At 35.2% G+C, this 16,573-nt stretch overlaps 1 protein-coding gene across 11 annotated transcripts in view; it reads right to left on the reverse strand.

The window, feature by feature from the left end:
* The window catches only part of CHD9 (chromodomain helicase DNA binding protein 9), a 244,345-nt gene that overhangs the window by 3,468 nt on the left and 224,304 nt on the right, over window positions 1–16,573 (reverse strand). For 10 of the 11 annotated variants that reach the window (XM_082862789.1, XM_082862785.1, XM_082862790.1 and 7 more), the window contains 5 exons: window positions 15,748–15,916; window positions 11,124–11,263; window positions 10,588–10,809; window positions 5,622–5,750; window positions 2,228–2,332 (listed from right to left, as the gene is read on the reverse strand). In XM_082862789.1, coding sequence (XP_082718915.1) covers window positions 2,228–2,332; window positions 5,622–5,750; window positions 10,588–10,809; window positions 11,124–11,263; window positions 15,748–15,916 — 765 coding nt within the window. The remainder of the gene's footprint in view (window positions 1–2,227; window positions 2,333–5,621; window positions 5,751–10,587; window positions 10,810–11,123; window positions 11,264–15,747; window positions 15,917–16,573) is intronic. The other variant, XM_082862793.1, reaches the window with a different exon arrangement.

The raw sequence follows: 16,573 nt of genomic DNA on the forward strand, positions 1-16,573 counted from the left end.
AAATAAGCTATTAAAAATAGGTAATCATTCATAAACTTATTCTGTATTGATATAACCAATTACGAGAGAGATAACCCAATTTCATCTTAGTATAAGTAGTGGCTTGAAACAGCTCTTTTTCTCATTTTATCTTAAGAGGGCAGAAAGAGGTCTCTGGCCCTCTTTTATACTGTGAGGCATAAGTTAGTAGAATAGTTCTGGAAAACAGAAGGTCCGAAGAAATTTTTTCATGAGGGTTACTACTGCCATGCCTTTACATTTTTCACATCACCAATTGCTCTAGAAGACTAAAGGAGTGCCCCTCTTCTAATCTGGAAGAACAATAAGCAAAGGACAGAAGAAGTAAGTAAAGATTAAAATGAGATGCTTCATATGACTCTTTCCTGACTATCACTTTGGGAGTAAAGGAGACAGAGCCAAACCGAAAAAGATAATCGACAGGGGGGAAAAATCACTTGGCTCAGAACAGCAGTAGCACCTGCAGACTGGGAAGCACCAAGTCCAGGGCAATGGAGGGCAACCTATGCTACTTTCTTGAAATTCTCCCATGATTTTCTCAGGCTCAAAACTCCTAGAAGTAAAAAACAAACAAATGAACGAAAATTCCTAAAAGTTTTAGGAGTTTAGAACCACTAGACCAGCACTGTCTAATAGAAATAATGTAAGCCACGTATGTAATTTAAAATTTTCCAGTAGCCACAATTAAAAAAAGGTAAAATACGTGACACAAATTTTAGCAATATAGTCTATTTAACATAACAAAAACACTGCCATTTCAATATGTCATCTATGAATATTATTGAGATATTTTATATTCATTTTTCCAAACTAAGCCTTCAAAATCCAGAAACAGTGCTTCACACTTACAACACCTCCTACTTCAGACTAGCCAAATTTCAAGTGCTCAATAGCCACATGTGCCTGGTGGCTACCATTTGTGACACTGTAGCTCTAGACAGTGGTTTAAAAGACTCTCATGGGACTATTTTAAAATTTTGTTTTGAACTGATCAACTTATTTGTTCTCTTTACAAAAGCATTAGGGTTCACTACAGAAAACACAACAAAAAAATACAAATAAAAATATCATCCATAGTTTCACTGTTCAGAGATAACCACTGCTAACATTTCAGGATGTGTGCTTCCATCTTCCCCTTGTGCATATAAACAGATTTTACAATTCTCTTCACCTCTTTTCTAAAATAAAAAAAAAAAAAAATAGAATCATACTGAACATAGGTTTACTGCCTGTCTTTTTTATTTAGACACCTGTAGACATAATAGCTATTATTTATTCAGCACTTACCACATGGTTAGGCTTTGATACTCCAAGAGCTTAACTACTACCCCATTTAACAACACTGTGAACTTTTTCTCCCTTGTCATTAGATGTTCTTTTAAGATATAATTTTTAAAATAGTTGCAGTTTTTCAATATACTGATGGACCATTGGTATATTTCCAATTTTTATTACTGTATTATGATGAATAACCTTACATATATCTATCTTTCCCCATCTTTGCTTTCTTAATATGCCTTTTAATCAATCAATCAATCAATTAATTAGGCCACGCTGTGCAGCACATGGGATCTTAATTTCCCAACCAGGGATTGAACACATGCCCCATGCAATGGAAGCACAGAGTTCTAACCACTGGACCGCCAGAGAATCCCGCCCCTGCCACCCAGTATCTTTGACTATTCATTGTGGTATTGCTCAAATAGTATCTTAGAGATTAAATAAACACAAATCAGCATATATTGATTCTGCATTCTAACTCAACAGCATCTGAGAAATCTGTAACATATTCTGCAAAACAAAAATTATGAACTAAAAAATACCTTCACATATTCTTGGAATATTTTGTTAATTTTTAAAAATAAATTTATTTTTGGCTGTGTTGAGTCTTCGTTGCTGCACATGGGCTTCTCACTGTCGTGGCTTCCCTTGTTGCAGAACATCGGCTCTAGGCGCGTGGGCCTCAGTAGTTGTGGCACATGGGCTCAGTAGTTGTGGCACATGGGCTTAGTTGCTCCATGGCATGTGGGATCTTCCTGGGCCAGGGAGCGAACCTGTGTCCCTTGCATTGGCAGGCAGATTCCTAGCCACTGCGCCACCAGGGAAGCCCTATTTTGTTAATTTTTAACTTAAAATTTAATCTAAGTTATAATTAAATGGCATCTAATTTTAAAAATGATGTCTGAATTGTTATTTATGAAATACTCACAGACTGCTTAACAACATCTCCCCATTCAGGAGCTACTCCATATTCTGTATTTTCTTTCAGGAACCGACATAAATCTTTCAGAGGGGGAGCAAAGGCACCTCCAACCTATAAATGAAAAACAGATCGTTAGACACTTAAAAGCACTATTAAATATGAAGACATTTCTTGCTTTTATTCTGTGCTGTACAGAGTTTATTTTTTTAAAACACATGTATTCGTTGAACCACTTTTGACAATCTTTATTACATTAAAAAGGACTACCACAATCCACAAGAACTATTAATATACTATATAAACATGTGCTAATGTAAATTTTAAATGTCTTTCTTTCTTTAAAATTAATTAATTAATTTTGGCTGCATTGGGTCTTTGTTGCTGCGGGCAGGCTTTCTCTAGTTGCGGCGAGTGGGGGCTACTCTTCGTTGCGGTGCGCAGGCTTCTTACTGTGGTGGCTTCTCTTGTTGCGGAGCACGGGCTCTAGGTGTGCGGGCTTCAGTAGTTGTGGCATGTGGGCTCAGTCGTTGTGGCTCGTGGGCTCTAGAGCGCAGGCTCAGTAGTTGTGGTACATAGGCTTAGTTGCTCCGCAGCATGTGGGATCTTCCTGGACCAGAGATTGAACCTGTGTCCCCTGCATTGGCAGGCGGATTCTTAACCACTGTGCCACCAGGGAAGTCCCTTAAATGTTTTTGAGTTACTGGAACAGTAAAATAAATAACTACCATTTACTGTGAAATTACTATGTTGGGTAGGCAGTGTAGCCTAGTTAAGAGTATACCCTTCGGAGTCAGACTTACCACCTACATGAACTAGGGTATATCAGTAAATCTCTCTGAACCTCAGTTTTCTGATCTGCAAAATGGAGATAACAACACCTCCCTCATAGGGTTTTATGAAGATAATTCAAGTGCCTCAGCAAAGGTTCTGGCACATAATAAATATAAGCTATTATTATTATTATCATATTACCAACTATTGTGCTAAGGACTTTAGAGTACATAAGTTATTTTAGTACTCGCTACATCCATTTGAGAAAGTATTATTTCTATTTTTCAAATGAAGGAACTAAGCCTCAGAGAAGTTATACAAGTTGCCTAAAGCTAGCTAGTAAGTGTTAGGATCAGCTTTCAAACTCAGGTCTCAAAAGCCCATACACTTATCTATTATGTAAACTGATACCCTAAAAGTATAAAAATATACATATCCCTTTAAATGTTTAAATGATTTGAACCTACCAATTTAATGTTCCTTTGGAGTCTAAAGACACTTCTTGAATAATTCCTTTTTCCACACCTTTTTGAATGAATACATACTATATCTTGTTAGAATATAGACAGGGTTTAATATGGCTAGTTATAATACCTATAGGTATTCTTATCTAGTATTTCCTATAATCTTTACTTAGCCTCTCAAGTTTCTGTTGCCATCTCCTTTTTATTATGACCTTCATTAAGCTCCAGTTTAAACTGGAGGCCCTCTGTATGGTTTATGGGGATTCAGCAAGTGGATCTTTTCCTTAGTAACTGATCAATCCTCAAGTCTGCACTCTAGAAACTCAGAACAATAAAGAAATCTACAAACTAAAGGAAATGAACAGGACTTTTATCAGGTTACCAACAATGAAAAATAAAATTTAGGGTGTTTAATGTTAAACCTAACAAGTAAAAATTTAAAAAATGGTTCCATTTCCTTAAAACTGGCTAAGAGAAATTTATTCATATCTAGAAATGCTAATTTCATTATAAGATGAAGTGCAAAGATTTGTAACACAATCTATGCAAGCATAAAATTAAGTAAAATGCAACTAAAATGTCATCTTGTTCTTCCCCTAATACATCTATGACATCACTTTAAAGCACTAACAAAGCTGAATAAGCTATCTCTACAAAATTGGGGAAAAATCAGTATTAATTTTAATGAGTTAGTGCATACGATAATATTAAGACAATTGTTATTTTAAAAGTAGTTTTCTTCCAATTTCAATATTTCTTCTGAGAAAGTCAAATGAGTTCATGTATTTTTTTTTTTTAATTTAATTTAATTTATTTATTTTTGGCTGTGTTGGTTCTTCGTTTCTGTGCGAGGGCTTTCTCTAATTGCGGCAAGTGGGAGCCACTCCTCATCGCGGTGCGCGGGCCTCTCACTATCGCGGCCTCTCCCATTGCGGAGCACAGGCTCCAGACGCGCAGGCTCAGTAATTGTGACTCACGGGGCTAGTTGCTCCGCGGCATATGGGATCTTCCCAGACCAGGGCTCGAACCTGTGTCCTCTGCATTGGCAGGCGGATTCTTAACCACCGCGCCACCAGGGAAGCCCGAGTTCATGTATTTTTATACTAGCAGTGAGGTCATTTAACAGAGAGCAAGACAGAACTAGGGAATTAATGTGACCTATGTAGGGTAATTTAATTTGTGAGTGAAGGAACTCAATGAGAAGTTTGCTGTTTTTACTCTGAGGCCATTTCTTCTTTCTTACTTATTTTGTTGCTTGCTCATCAGAATAGAAAACAATAAAAATGTCAAAGCTATGAACTTACAAAAGGGTGCCACAAGTGTTCTATCATTTACTTTAGGAGGTAAAAGAGACATATACCAATCCAAACATAAAACAGACACAATTTGGGAAAACAAATGTTGAGCCACATTTGGTTCAGAAATAGACTTTGGAAAAACCTGTTACCATTCATCAATCAATAAAGCAAGAAGGTAAACACAGGGATACTATTAGTGTATAAGGTACCTTTGTTTAAGACATTTTATTTCCATCTATCAGAAAATTATGTAATATGCCCATTTTGATAGAACGAGGCACTTAACAGCCAAATGATGGAAAATCACGTGATAAATATATAAATCTATAATGGCCATGATGAGAATAGTGTCCCCTTTTCAACAGAGTTTCTCGACTTTTGCACTACAGACATTTTGGACTGGTGTTGTAGGGGTTGGCCCCTGTGCTGCAGGAGGCGTAGCAGCATTCCGGGCCTCTATCCACTAGATGCCACTAGCATCCTTCCCCTGCTCACCACCTCCCCAACACCCACCTCCTTACTCCAAAGTTGTGACTACCGAAGATGTTTCCAGACGTTGCTAAACGTCCCCTGGAGGACAAAGTGCCCCCTTTTGAGAACCACTGACTTACATGTAGTGCTCTTGCTCAGGGCCACTGCTTAGGCACAGATAATGTAAACTAACTTACTTATTTCATTCAACAGCTTAGACGAAGATGTGGGATTTGAAATTAGACTGCATAAAATTGTAGTCCATGTCTTTTCCCGCAAATCTTCTACATTTAACCCAACCAGGTCTGTTAGAAAATACTGCATAATGAAGTAGTGTTCTAGAGATCTCTTAAGCAGTGAATCAACATGAAAAATTAACAACAAATATATAAATACCTTTCTGGCATTTCTTCTGTTAATCAGCTGAACACGTTCTTCTCCAGTGAGACTATTCACATCTAGTTTATTGGGGTTTCTGCAACGATGCCTTTTTTGCTTGGGTCTCCCCTCATGGAGCTGCATTCTCTAAAATACATGGACAAAGGAATGGCTTGAAAATCTAACTGTGCAACTAGTACAAATAAGCTGATCCAAGAAATTTAGTCATATAAAATTGAAGATACGTTATAGATAAGATATATTAATACAGTTGACCCTTGAATAGCATGGGTCTGAAATGTGCAGGCTCACTCATATGTGGATTTTCTTCAATAAATACGTACTACAGGACTACACGATCCATGGCTGACTGCACCCAGGGATGCGGAACTGAGGACACGGAGGGCTAACTGTAAAGTCATACTCAAATTTTTGGCTGTGGGGGTGGCATGCATCAGTACTTCTGACAACCATACTGTCCAAGGGTCAACTGTTTATATTATATATTGAAGATTTATATTATATCATATATATTCTATCACATATCTTCAATAGATCATATTAAAGAATTTACCCCATAGCTATATGTTAAAAATATTTAAGGTTTAAATATTTTTATATTTATTAATAAAAATGCTGAATAAGACAGTGTTACATGAACCTTTTCCTCAAATTATATATTTGAAAAATTATTCAAGGCAATTATTAATAATGATCAGTATTATCTTTCTGTATGAAAGTAGGCTCCTGAAATGAGGAGGACATTGCTAGTTCTTTCCTTAAATGCCCTCAAAGATCACTGTATTTCTAGAGTGTTATTTGAAGGAGTTATCAATAATGCTGGAAGAGCTTCCTCTTTACATTTTCTCCTGATGAATTTCACGTGAAACATCAGATTTTCTCAGTGCTCTGATAGCATTTATATGTGTACTAGTGGCTTTCATTTCTCTTCATCTCACTAATAAACTTTCTTATCTCTTTTCACATAATCCTCACAATACTCAAAGATATTATTCTTTTCTAAAAAAATGTATTCATTTATTTTGGCTGCTCTGGGTCTTCATTGCGGCGTGCAGGCTCTAGAGTGCGCGGGTGGGCTGTACAGCACGCGGGCTCAGTAGTTGCGGTGCGCAGGCTCTCTAGTTGCGGTATGTGGGATCTTAGTTCCCCGACCAGGGATCAAACACGGGCCGCCCTGCGTTGGGAGCACAGAGTCTTCACCACTCGACCACCAGGGAAGTCTCCCAAAGATATTATTCTTATTTTACAAATGGGAATCAAGGCTCAGAGAAGATACCTTCCTCAAGGTCATGCAGCTAGCAGGTGGCAATAAAAACTCTATCAAACCATGCTGCTCACCTCTGTTAACAACTGTTAACAAAGTAAGGCTTGATGTCTGTAGTCATCTCTAAACAATTACAAATTCCAACAGACTAAAGCTCAAACTCTTCAGCATGGCATACCAGTCCCATCACAGCCTGGACTGAATTCATCTTTTCTAACCAATTACTATTACCCCACTCATTCCCTCACATACTCTGGAATATCAGACTAGTTACTGTTTTATGACTATATCCTTTTTAGACTCTCTTCATAATTGTTCTATAATGCCTAGAGTATCCTCCTCTTATCCTGCCTAGAATAAGTAGGCATTTGACCAGTATTAACCTGGTCAAATGCCTACTTATTCTTTTATCATCCACCAGTCATGTCAGCTCTATTTTCTATCTTTTCCCAGATACTCTGCCTGGGCAGAGTAATTATTCTTTTATCAGTTTCCATGGCAGTTTATACATACCACTGGTATAGTACATATACCACATTATGATCATTTTGTTGTAGAGATATCACAGCAAAGTGTGAGATCCAATATACCATTAATGTAAAGTGCCCTTGGAAATCATACCAGTTGTTATCTTGTATTCTGTACTCCAACAAATGCTACTTATAACAATGTTTTAAAATCTTAATAATAAAGTTATATAAAAAATTAGGACAAAAGGTTTATTTGCAGGGAAAATGATGAACTCCTATAAGTTAAAAAAAAAAGTAATAAAGATTCCTTTGCAGTGGAAAGAGAAAGGTATGACAATCTTCAGAGACTAGAGTATAACTGCCATGAGGGCAAGAACTTTATATTGTTCACTGTTTTATCCTAAATCCCTTTAAATAGTAACTAGCACATAATAGTTGCTCAATAAAAATTTACTGACTGAATAAACAGTATTTTCTAACATGTTAATAAGTATAGGGTTAAACTAACAATTCTCATTATTTTTAGAATTGCAATACTCATTTTATGATTGCTCACCTTACTGACAACCCTTCCCCTCATAATTACAAGAGCTTTATTTGGTGCTTTTTTTTTTAAATCAAAAGAATTAACAGAAAGTTTATTTGAGAATTTGTGGCATCTTTTGAAAAAATTAGGGATATGAAAGGCATTCAAAAGCCAAGACTGAGGCTCCCTATTTTAGACTACCAGGTTATCTCTTGAGGATGATAATAGCAATGTAAAATATTAAACTAAATATATATTACAGATACAAGTATATAAAAATATATATTACAGTCACATTCTAGGGACTGGAGCTTCTGTGGTTCTTTTGCATGAAAAAATAAGGTAATGAATTTTTTTGTTAATAAAATAACAATCACTTTACCTTTATATAGCACTTTTTAGTCTCCAAAAGACTTTCATTTTTAATTTTTTAAATCACTGACTCAGTAAATATTTACAAGGAGCTAGATACCATCCCCTGTAGCAGGAATTACGTGCTAAGTCCTGGGGATACAAGGTGAATAGGACAGCCCTTAAGAAGTTCATGGGGTAGGGGACGACTTCAATGGGTTATCCAATTAATCTTCATAATGGAAGCAGATAGAACAAACCCACTAACTTCATTGTATAGAGGATATGCCATTACTCTTTTACCTTCTAAAATATATAGAAACATCAAGGGAGACTGATACAAAATTTGGTACATCAGCATCTGACAGTAAAGCATTACAAACTTAAATAATAGATTTCTACGAGTAAGAAAGACATACGCCCATGAGGTAGTGAGTAGAAAGTATTTCAGAGGATAAGAAAAATGCATATTAATATATCTGTTCTCCTCTTTGACTAATATAAACCATGCATCTGACAAGAACCAGAAGGTGTATTCTTATGAGATCTTAAGTGTAGCAGTTTGAACAGTGGATTTAAGACTTATTAGCTGTGTGGCCTTGCACTATTTATTGGGTTGGTCAAAAGGTTCATTTGGTGTTTTCCATAAGATGGCTCTAGTAGCACTTAGTTGTCTTTACTTCATTCGAAACAATTTCGTTAGACTGTATTGTGACAGCTGTCATATCAGCGTGCATTTAAAAAAAAAACTTATCAAAATTGGTGAATTTTTGCGTAGCCATTTTAATACTGAAGGTGGAAGAAAAAAAGCAACATTTTCGGCATATTAAGCTTTATTATTTCAAGAAAGGTAAAAACACAACCGAAACACAAAAACATATTTGTGCAGTATATGGAGAAAGGGCTGTGAGTGATCGAACGTGTCAAAAGTGGTTTGCGAAGTTTCGTGCCGGAGATTTCTCGCTGGATGGTGCTCCATGGTCGGGTAGACCAGTTGAAATTGATAGTGATCAAATTGAGACATTAACTGAGAACAATCAACATTATACCATGCGGGAGACAGCGGACATACTCAAAATATCCAAATCAAGTGTTGAAAATCATTTACACCAGCTTGGTTATGTGAATCGCTTTGATGTTTGGGTTCCATGTAAGTTAAGCAGAAAAAACCCTTCTTGATCGTATTTCTGCATGTGATTCTCTACTTAAACGTAATGAAAACGTTCCATTTTTAAAACAAATTGTGACAGGAGATGAAAAATGGATACTGTACAACAATGTGGAACAGAAGAGATCGTAGGGCAAGTGAAATGAACCACCACTAACCACACCAAAGGCTGGTCTTCATCCAAAGAAGGTGATGCTGTGTATATGGTGGGATTGGAAGGGAGTCCTCTATTATGAGCTCCTTCTGGAAAACCAAACGATTAATTCCAACAAGTACTGCTCCCAGTTAGACCAACTGAAAGCAGCACTCAATGAAAAGTGTTCGGAATTAGTCAACAGAAAGCACATAATCTTCCATCAGGATAATGCAAGACCGCATGTTTCTTTGATGACCAGGCAAAAACTGTTGCAGCTTGGCTGGGAAGTTCTGATTCATCCACCATATTCACCAGACATTGCATCTTCAGATTGCCATTTATTTTGGTCTTTACAAAATTCTCTTAATGGAAAAAATTTCAATTCCTTGGAAGACTATAAAAGGCACCTGGAAGAGTTCTTTGCTCAACAAGATAAAAAGTTTTGGGAAGACGGAATTATGAAGTTGCCTGAAAAATGGCAGAAGGTAGTGGAACAAAATAGTGAATATGTTGTTAAATAAAGTTCTTGGTGAAAATGAAAAATGTGTCTTTTATTTTTACTTAAAAACCGAAGGCACTTTTTGGCCAACCCAATATTTAAAATTTCAGTATTTCCATTTCTTTATAAAGTTATAATGATGCCATTCTGATAAAGTTAGGGGGTGTTAAATTAGGTAATCCATGCTAAGTATAAAGCCAAGCACACAGCTAAGTCTCAATAAATGTTTACTATGATCATTTTTATTATTTTAAAACAAACTATTTGTGGGAAAAGATTGCAAGTTTTGTAACTTTACAATATTCATTGGGTCTATGATAGTACTCTGTATATGAGAGGTGATTTTTATTACTTAAACACTTATTGAATGCAGAATGGAAAAATGGAAAATGATATTGTATTGTATCGAAAGATAGTCATTATTTTTTTCTGCTAATTTTCCTAAATCTTGGGCAGAACACATAAGTGGGTGAGAATTTATGCTTCATCATTATAGGTGTGACCAATCATAGAAGTAAAATATACCAAGTTTTATAAGGCATCACCTACAGGAATAAAAGCTCCTAAATCTTCCACATAACCTGGGTGCTCCTTAAGCCATTTTTCCAAATCCTTTCTCTTCGGTGCATCATCGCCTGCAAGTCTTGTCCCATCTTTAAGATTAATAACTGGAACGGGACTTTCTGTATCAGGAATTCCTTGAGGTTGAGTATAGGATAGTGCTGGATTTATCCCTGTAGAAATCTGTGAGGTGGTTAAGCCTAAAGTAACCTGTAGAAAAACATCAAATGACAATTTTATTTCCATGCTTTAGCATTCTGATTTTGGTCCAATGAAGCAATTCGTTTTGAAGAGGAAAAAAAAAGTTGTTTAAAGGTCAGCTAAATCTTTCAAATTTAAAATTTTCATGAATCTTAGCCAGTGCTGGATTCTACTGAGATACAATCTAAAGCTATATAGTATACTCCTAATTTTCTAATTATCTTTATTATTCTACAAAACATTCACAAACAGCAATATGTATATTTACTAGAATTGAATTTTGGACTCAAGGATCAGTAGTTTTTAAGCATTACTTTACTTACATGATTAGGTGGTTTATTTCTGTTGAAAAAGAGGATGTCAACACCTTCTACATTCTTCCTCCTTCCCCGCCTTTTTTTGACTACAGGCTGGTTGTCTAATAAAACTCCATTGGCACCAAGGGTTGACTGAATGGGAGTACCTAACAAATTAAAAATGCAAAAGAGTGATAAAAATCTAGTTCTTAAATTAAACGTAATTACTTTTCTAAATACATAGACATTTTGCGGGGGTTGGGGAGGGATGGAGTGGGAGTTCGAGATTAGCAGATACAAACTATTATATAGAGAATGGATAAACAACAAGGTCCTACTGTATAGCACAGGGAACTATATTCAGTATCCTGTGATAAACCATAATGGAAAAGAATATGAAAAAGAATGTATATATATGTATAACTGAATCACTTTGTTGTATAGCAGAAATTAATATAACATTGTAAATTAACTATACTCCAATAAAATAGAATAAAATAAATAATTAATGCTTGTAATGATACTCATGATCAAAGAAAAAGTTTATTTAAAAAAATACATAGAAATTTAGTTCTTATTTTACAAGCAGTCAGACAAAATCAAGCAATTCTTGGATTAAAAATACCACCTCATTTCTCATTTAAAAACCAGGAGAATTGTAATCTAGGTCTCTTTCAAGTTGTGACTTGTCTCCTCAAATTTTTCCTCTGGATAGTCACACATCTTTTCTTTTGTCCCCTTTTCGAGGAAGAACCATGCCTTTCTCATGTACAAGACAAACCTTTCCCCCTTTTTTGAACCCATTAATCCCTACTTTTTCTAAAAGTTTGTTTTATCATTTATCTTTGTTTTTTTGTGCCAAAATATCTTACTCTACATTAGATTCTTATCAACTTAAAAACATGGCCCAACTCAAATAAAAAATAAACTTCTTTCGGCTTTTTCATAACTTTCAAAACTTTTGAAAAGTTGGTTGCTATTATGCTCCCCTTTCTCATGACAACCTCACTCCTCAATTCCCACAGTCCACTCCTGCCCCAGCCTATTTAAGGTATTTTCTTTAAGACCACCACTGTTTCTTGCCAAATTAAACTGACCCTTCTCACTCTTCATTTCAGTAGGCACTCACTAAAAAATGTTTGTAAGAGGTATGAATGAAACAGTACCATGCATTCATTTTTTTCCTAATAAATAAATACACATTTATCAAACAGCTATGTACAAAGCACTATGATGATTCAAAGGTAAGACACAGTTCCTGTCCTTAAAGAGTACGTAATCTAGAACACTCTTATAAAAGAAAATATTAATAATGAGATGTTTGCTTAAAATGGTTCACAGTTTGTAGCGAGAAATGCATTTTCAATCATTCAAGGAGAATTTTTGACCAAGTCCTGTGTATCCCTAAAAGACATTTCCCTTTGGTTGGCTGTGTAATCTTATGGAAATCACTCTCCTCACATCTCAGTTACAAAAAATACCTTAATTCATAATTAGTAAGGAATAACTAATTACAATGAGTAAAAATTATTTTTGCATATGAAAGCACTGAGGAATGTGACATAACATTATTAAAAAAGAACAGCTTTCATTATTTCATTAAAATCAGATTAACAAAATATTATGAATATTTGAAAATACTTTCACTATAGTACATTTTAACTGTAATAATAGAATAACTTTCCTAAAATATTACTTTTAAAAGTACTATTCTGTTTTATAAGAACTTCTCATGGCTTCCTATTCTAGTATGAATGAAATGCCTTACATCAAGCCTCATTCCTGCCTGACCACCAACCCAATCCCCTCCCCAGCTCACTTTTTGATGTTGCCCATAATCTAGATTTACCTTTGCTAAGCAGTCTCTGACCTTATACAAATATCTCTCCAGTAAGAATTTAAACAGTAGCTAGGTCAGTCTTATCCTAAAACCATACAATTTTCCCAACATCAAGTCTCTGGTTCACGCTATTTCCTGACTCTCTCTCAATGTCATTTTCCAGAAAAACCATTATCTAATCTTCCTCTTATAAATTCTGTTCAAGTCTGCCTCTTCCACAGGACTCTGCCTAAGTCTCTAGACAGCAGTGACTTCTCTCTTTTCCAATATTTATTAACTATAATGCTGTGTAGCAAGATATATTATCTTGTTTTTAACATATTTTCTAATATTTTAACATGTGGGTCTAGTCTACCAAGCAACTGAAAGGCAGAGACTGTCTTAAGTTTCTTTCACTTTCCCTTTACTGCTATCCCAGTGCTATATAAAAAGAAAAGTACTTAATACAATTATCTATGGAAAAACATTAGTATACACACCAAATTATGTATTTATAAAGAAATCCTACTTGATCATTTGTAAACATACCCAATTTGGCAAATTATATACTCCCTTGACTTCTTTCATTTTTTAAATCAACAACAAACCCAGCTACCTTGACTTCTTTTAGAGAGTGATTTTAATAAACATTACTGATTTATTTTAACCTAGAATCCAAAATGGAAAATTTAACCTAGTCTACTCTATAAAGCCTGTGTTGTCTTTATCTTAGATGTAATTACAACAATATTAAAAATACCTTCTTTCTATTGAATGCCTACTAGGTGCCATATTCTGGACTAGGTTTTACAAATGTTTTCTTAAATTACCAAAAACAAAACAAACAAAACACAGAGGTATTAAGCCCATTTTATAAATGTGATCAGAAACATTATGTCTCAGGCCCAATGTCACAACAGTGTTAAATGACAGAATTCAAATCCAGGCTGTTTGGCTCTACCATCTTTTGTGTACTATTCCAGGTGATTTCTGGAATAGGCTCTTTAGTTTTGTCCTCTTATAACTTATGCTATTTTACTGTCCTTCATTAATTAATTTACATTATATGATGTATCTTCACTCAAAGCTTTTAGATAAAATTCGGGGGTGCCCATACAAACATAAAAAGGGCTTAATACGAAGAATTATAATACCAGTTGTTGAGCATCTAATTCTAAAACCTAATTTTAACATCTGTTTAGCATCTAATTATGTGCCAATTTCCATACTAGTCACTTTACATATATTATTTAATCCACCTAACAATGCTACCTCTCCGTTGACCCCAACTCCTCACTTCGCGAACAAGAAAAGGTTAAAAAATGTTAGCAGGTTTCCTAAGAGTCATGTAGGAAGACAGAGCTAGATTTCACATTTACAGGGACTTCTCTGGTGGTCCAGTGGTTAAGACTCGGATCTCCCAATGCAGGGGGCAAGGGATCAATCCCCCGCTGGGGAACTAAGATCCCACATGCCACATGGCACGGCCAAAAACAAAAACAGATTTCACATTTGCAATTATCAAGATGGACGAGATACAATTCTTAGATAATTCTATCTAGTTTTAATGTTTTTGAGGCTTTTTAATATTTGGTATAGGTGCAAATTAGTGTTATAATTACTATTGATACTATTAAAACAGTATTATTTACCAAAGAATTACTTATAGGCAAAGACTGTAAAATCTTCAGCTGCAATAGCAGTAAAATGTTCAGATGATAGATGTATCAATCCCACTTTATAGAGTTATGGACTTATCAAGGTACAAGCAGTGGTATTATTAAACACACTTAGGTTGGGCAAAAAAGCCCAGAGCTTATCTTCCCCATCTCTTCCCATTTTCTCACGAAAAAAAGAGCTCCTTGCCATTGTAAATCACAATTTGGGGGATTTATACTTCAGTAAGAGAACTGTGGCTCATTCATACGTGTCTGAAAGTCCAGTAATTGGAGACTTACACTGAATGGTTAATGAAACCATAAGAGACAAAAGTAAGTCTGATGACTCTAATTTATAATTTAATTATAATTTATAATTAGAAAGCAGTAAGAGCAGCAACTGGAAACAGCAATCAATTTAACACCTATAATAAAGCACTATTTTCCCAAACTTCAGCAATTCCACACATTGTACACAGGCACAGGAGTTTTGAAATGTTTACAAGTTATTGTATGGCAAACGAATTTAGTAGAATACTGAAATAGAGTCCTTAGCCTTATGTATATGGAGGTATAAAGGAAATTCCAGTCACTTACCTGCTTTTAATTGAAAAGTTACATTTTTTACGATTAGTATGCTGTGGTCCATACATTTTAAGACTCAGCTGCTCTTAACTAAAATTATCAGTTCTTGACAGCATACTTTAAGAGGGACACAGAAAGAATTAAAGTACAACTAGATACATCAACAAAATAAAAAAACTGCTTATGGATGGATTCCTCAGTGCCTAGAGAGCACAGAACACAGGGCACCAGTTCAGTATTCAATAAATACTTGTTGATTCAAATAGTCAAAAGGTTAGTACAAAATATCGTCCCAAGGGGAGATATGATCATTGTTTTCCGAATGTTAAGATTATCATGCAGACATAGGACTAGGTTAATTCTCTGAGGCCTTTGAAGACAGAACTTCAGTCACTGAGAAGAACCAATTGCAGGCAAAGTTTGCTTCCAAATAAGAAGAAATTTTGTGATAATTAGAGCTTTCTAATAATAAGAGGGCTGTTTAAAGTAGTAACAATCTGGTTCTCGTAAGTATCCTATGAGTAAGTAAAAAAGGATTTGCAAATGATGGACTATTTCATGCTGAGGCAATGATTACTAGCATATTCACCTGATATTGGCATGGATTTCGGAAAACTGGCGAGGCTGGTCTCTGACGCACCTTGAAGGTCCCGAAGTCGAGTGAGGTACTGCTGCTGCCCTAGAGCACCATCTTCACTGTCCAATGGCCTTCTCTGAGCAAGCCCTTGCTTCTGAAATGTCAACTTCAAACCACCTTCCTGTTAAACAAACACCATTAATAAGAAAGAAATGATTAAAAAAAACCTCGTAGTATATTGAGAGAAATCTTTTACTTAGAAAAAGTGAGGTTAAAAACCCTGAAAAGTTAATCATGTTCTCTTATTCATACATCAATTGGAGAAAAACATTTAATCAATTTCTATAATGAATATTAAAATTTCTATCTTAAATGAAAAACATCCAGGTATTACATATACTTTTCTGAGCAAAACAGAGCTTTTCATGTGACTAGCACATTGTAACCCTTTCAGCTTCTGACCTATGTCTCTGCGTACACTATTCACATGACATATTAGAAGATATTACCCATGTTTTAGACACTGAGTAATCAATCAATTTAGCTTCAAAAATCATACTGAACAATAAAATGTTACTGATAACAGGGCATGCTAAATGTTTAAAACAGGAAGTGCACTGACATACCATGTGAATACTATATAAAAGAACCAAACAATAAGAAATTGTCAGACTGTTTAAGAAAGCATCTTGATCTGCAGAAGGACTATTTTCAGAAGTATAGGTAGAAAAACATATTTAATGACGATTCCTCTAGTAGAATATTCAAGTTTAATAACCTGGATATCTAAAAGAAAACAATCCAAATGCCAGAAAACAAGTATGTGAAGGAAGTAAGA

This window comes from Leucopleurus acutus, assembly GCF_964270905.1.
Source record: "Leucopleurus acutus genome assembly, chromosome: 20".
In the NCBI taxonomy this organism is placed as follows: domain Eukaryota; kingdom Metazoa; phylum Chordata; class Mammalia; order Artiodactyla; family Delphinidae; genus Leucopleurus; species Leucopleurus acutus.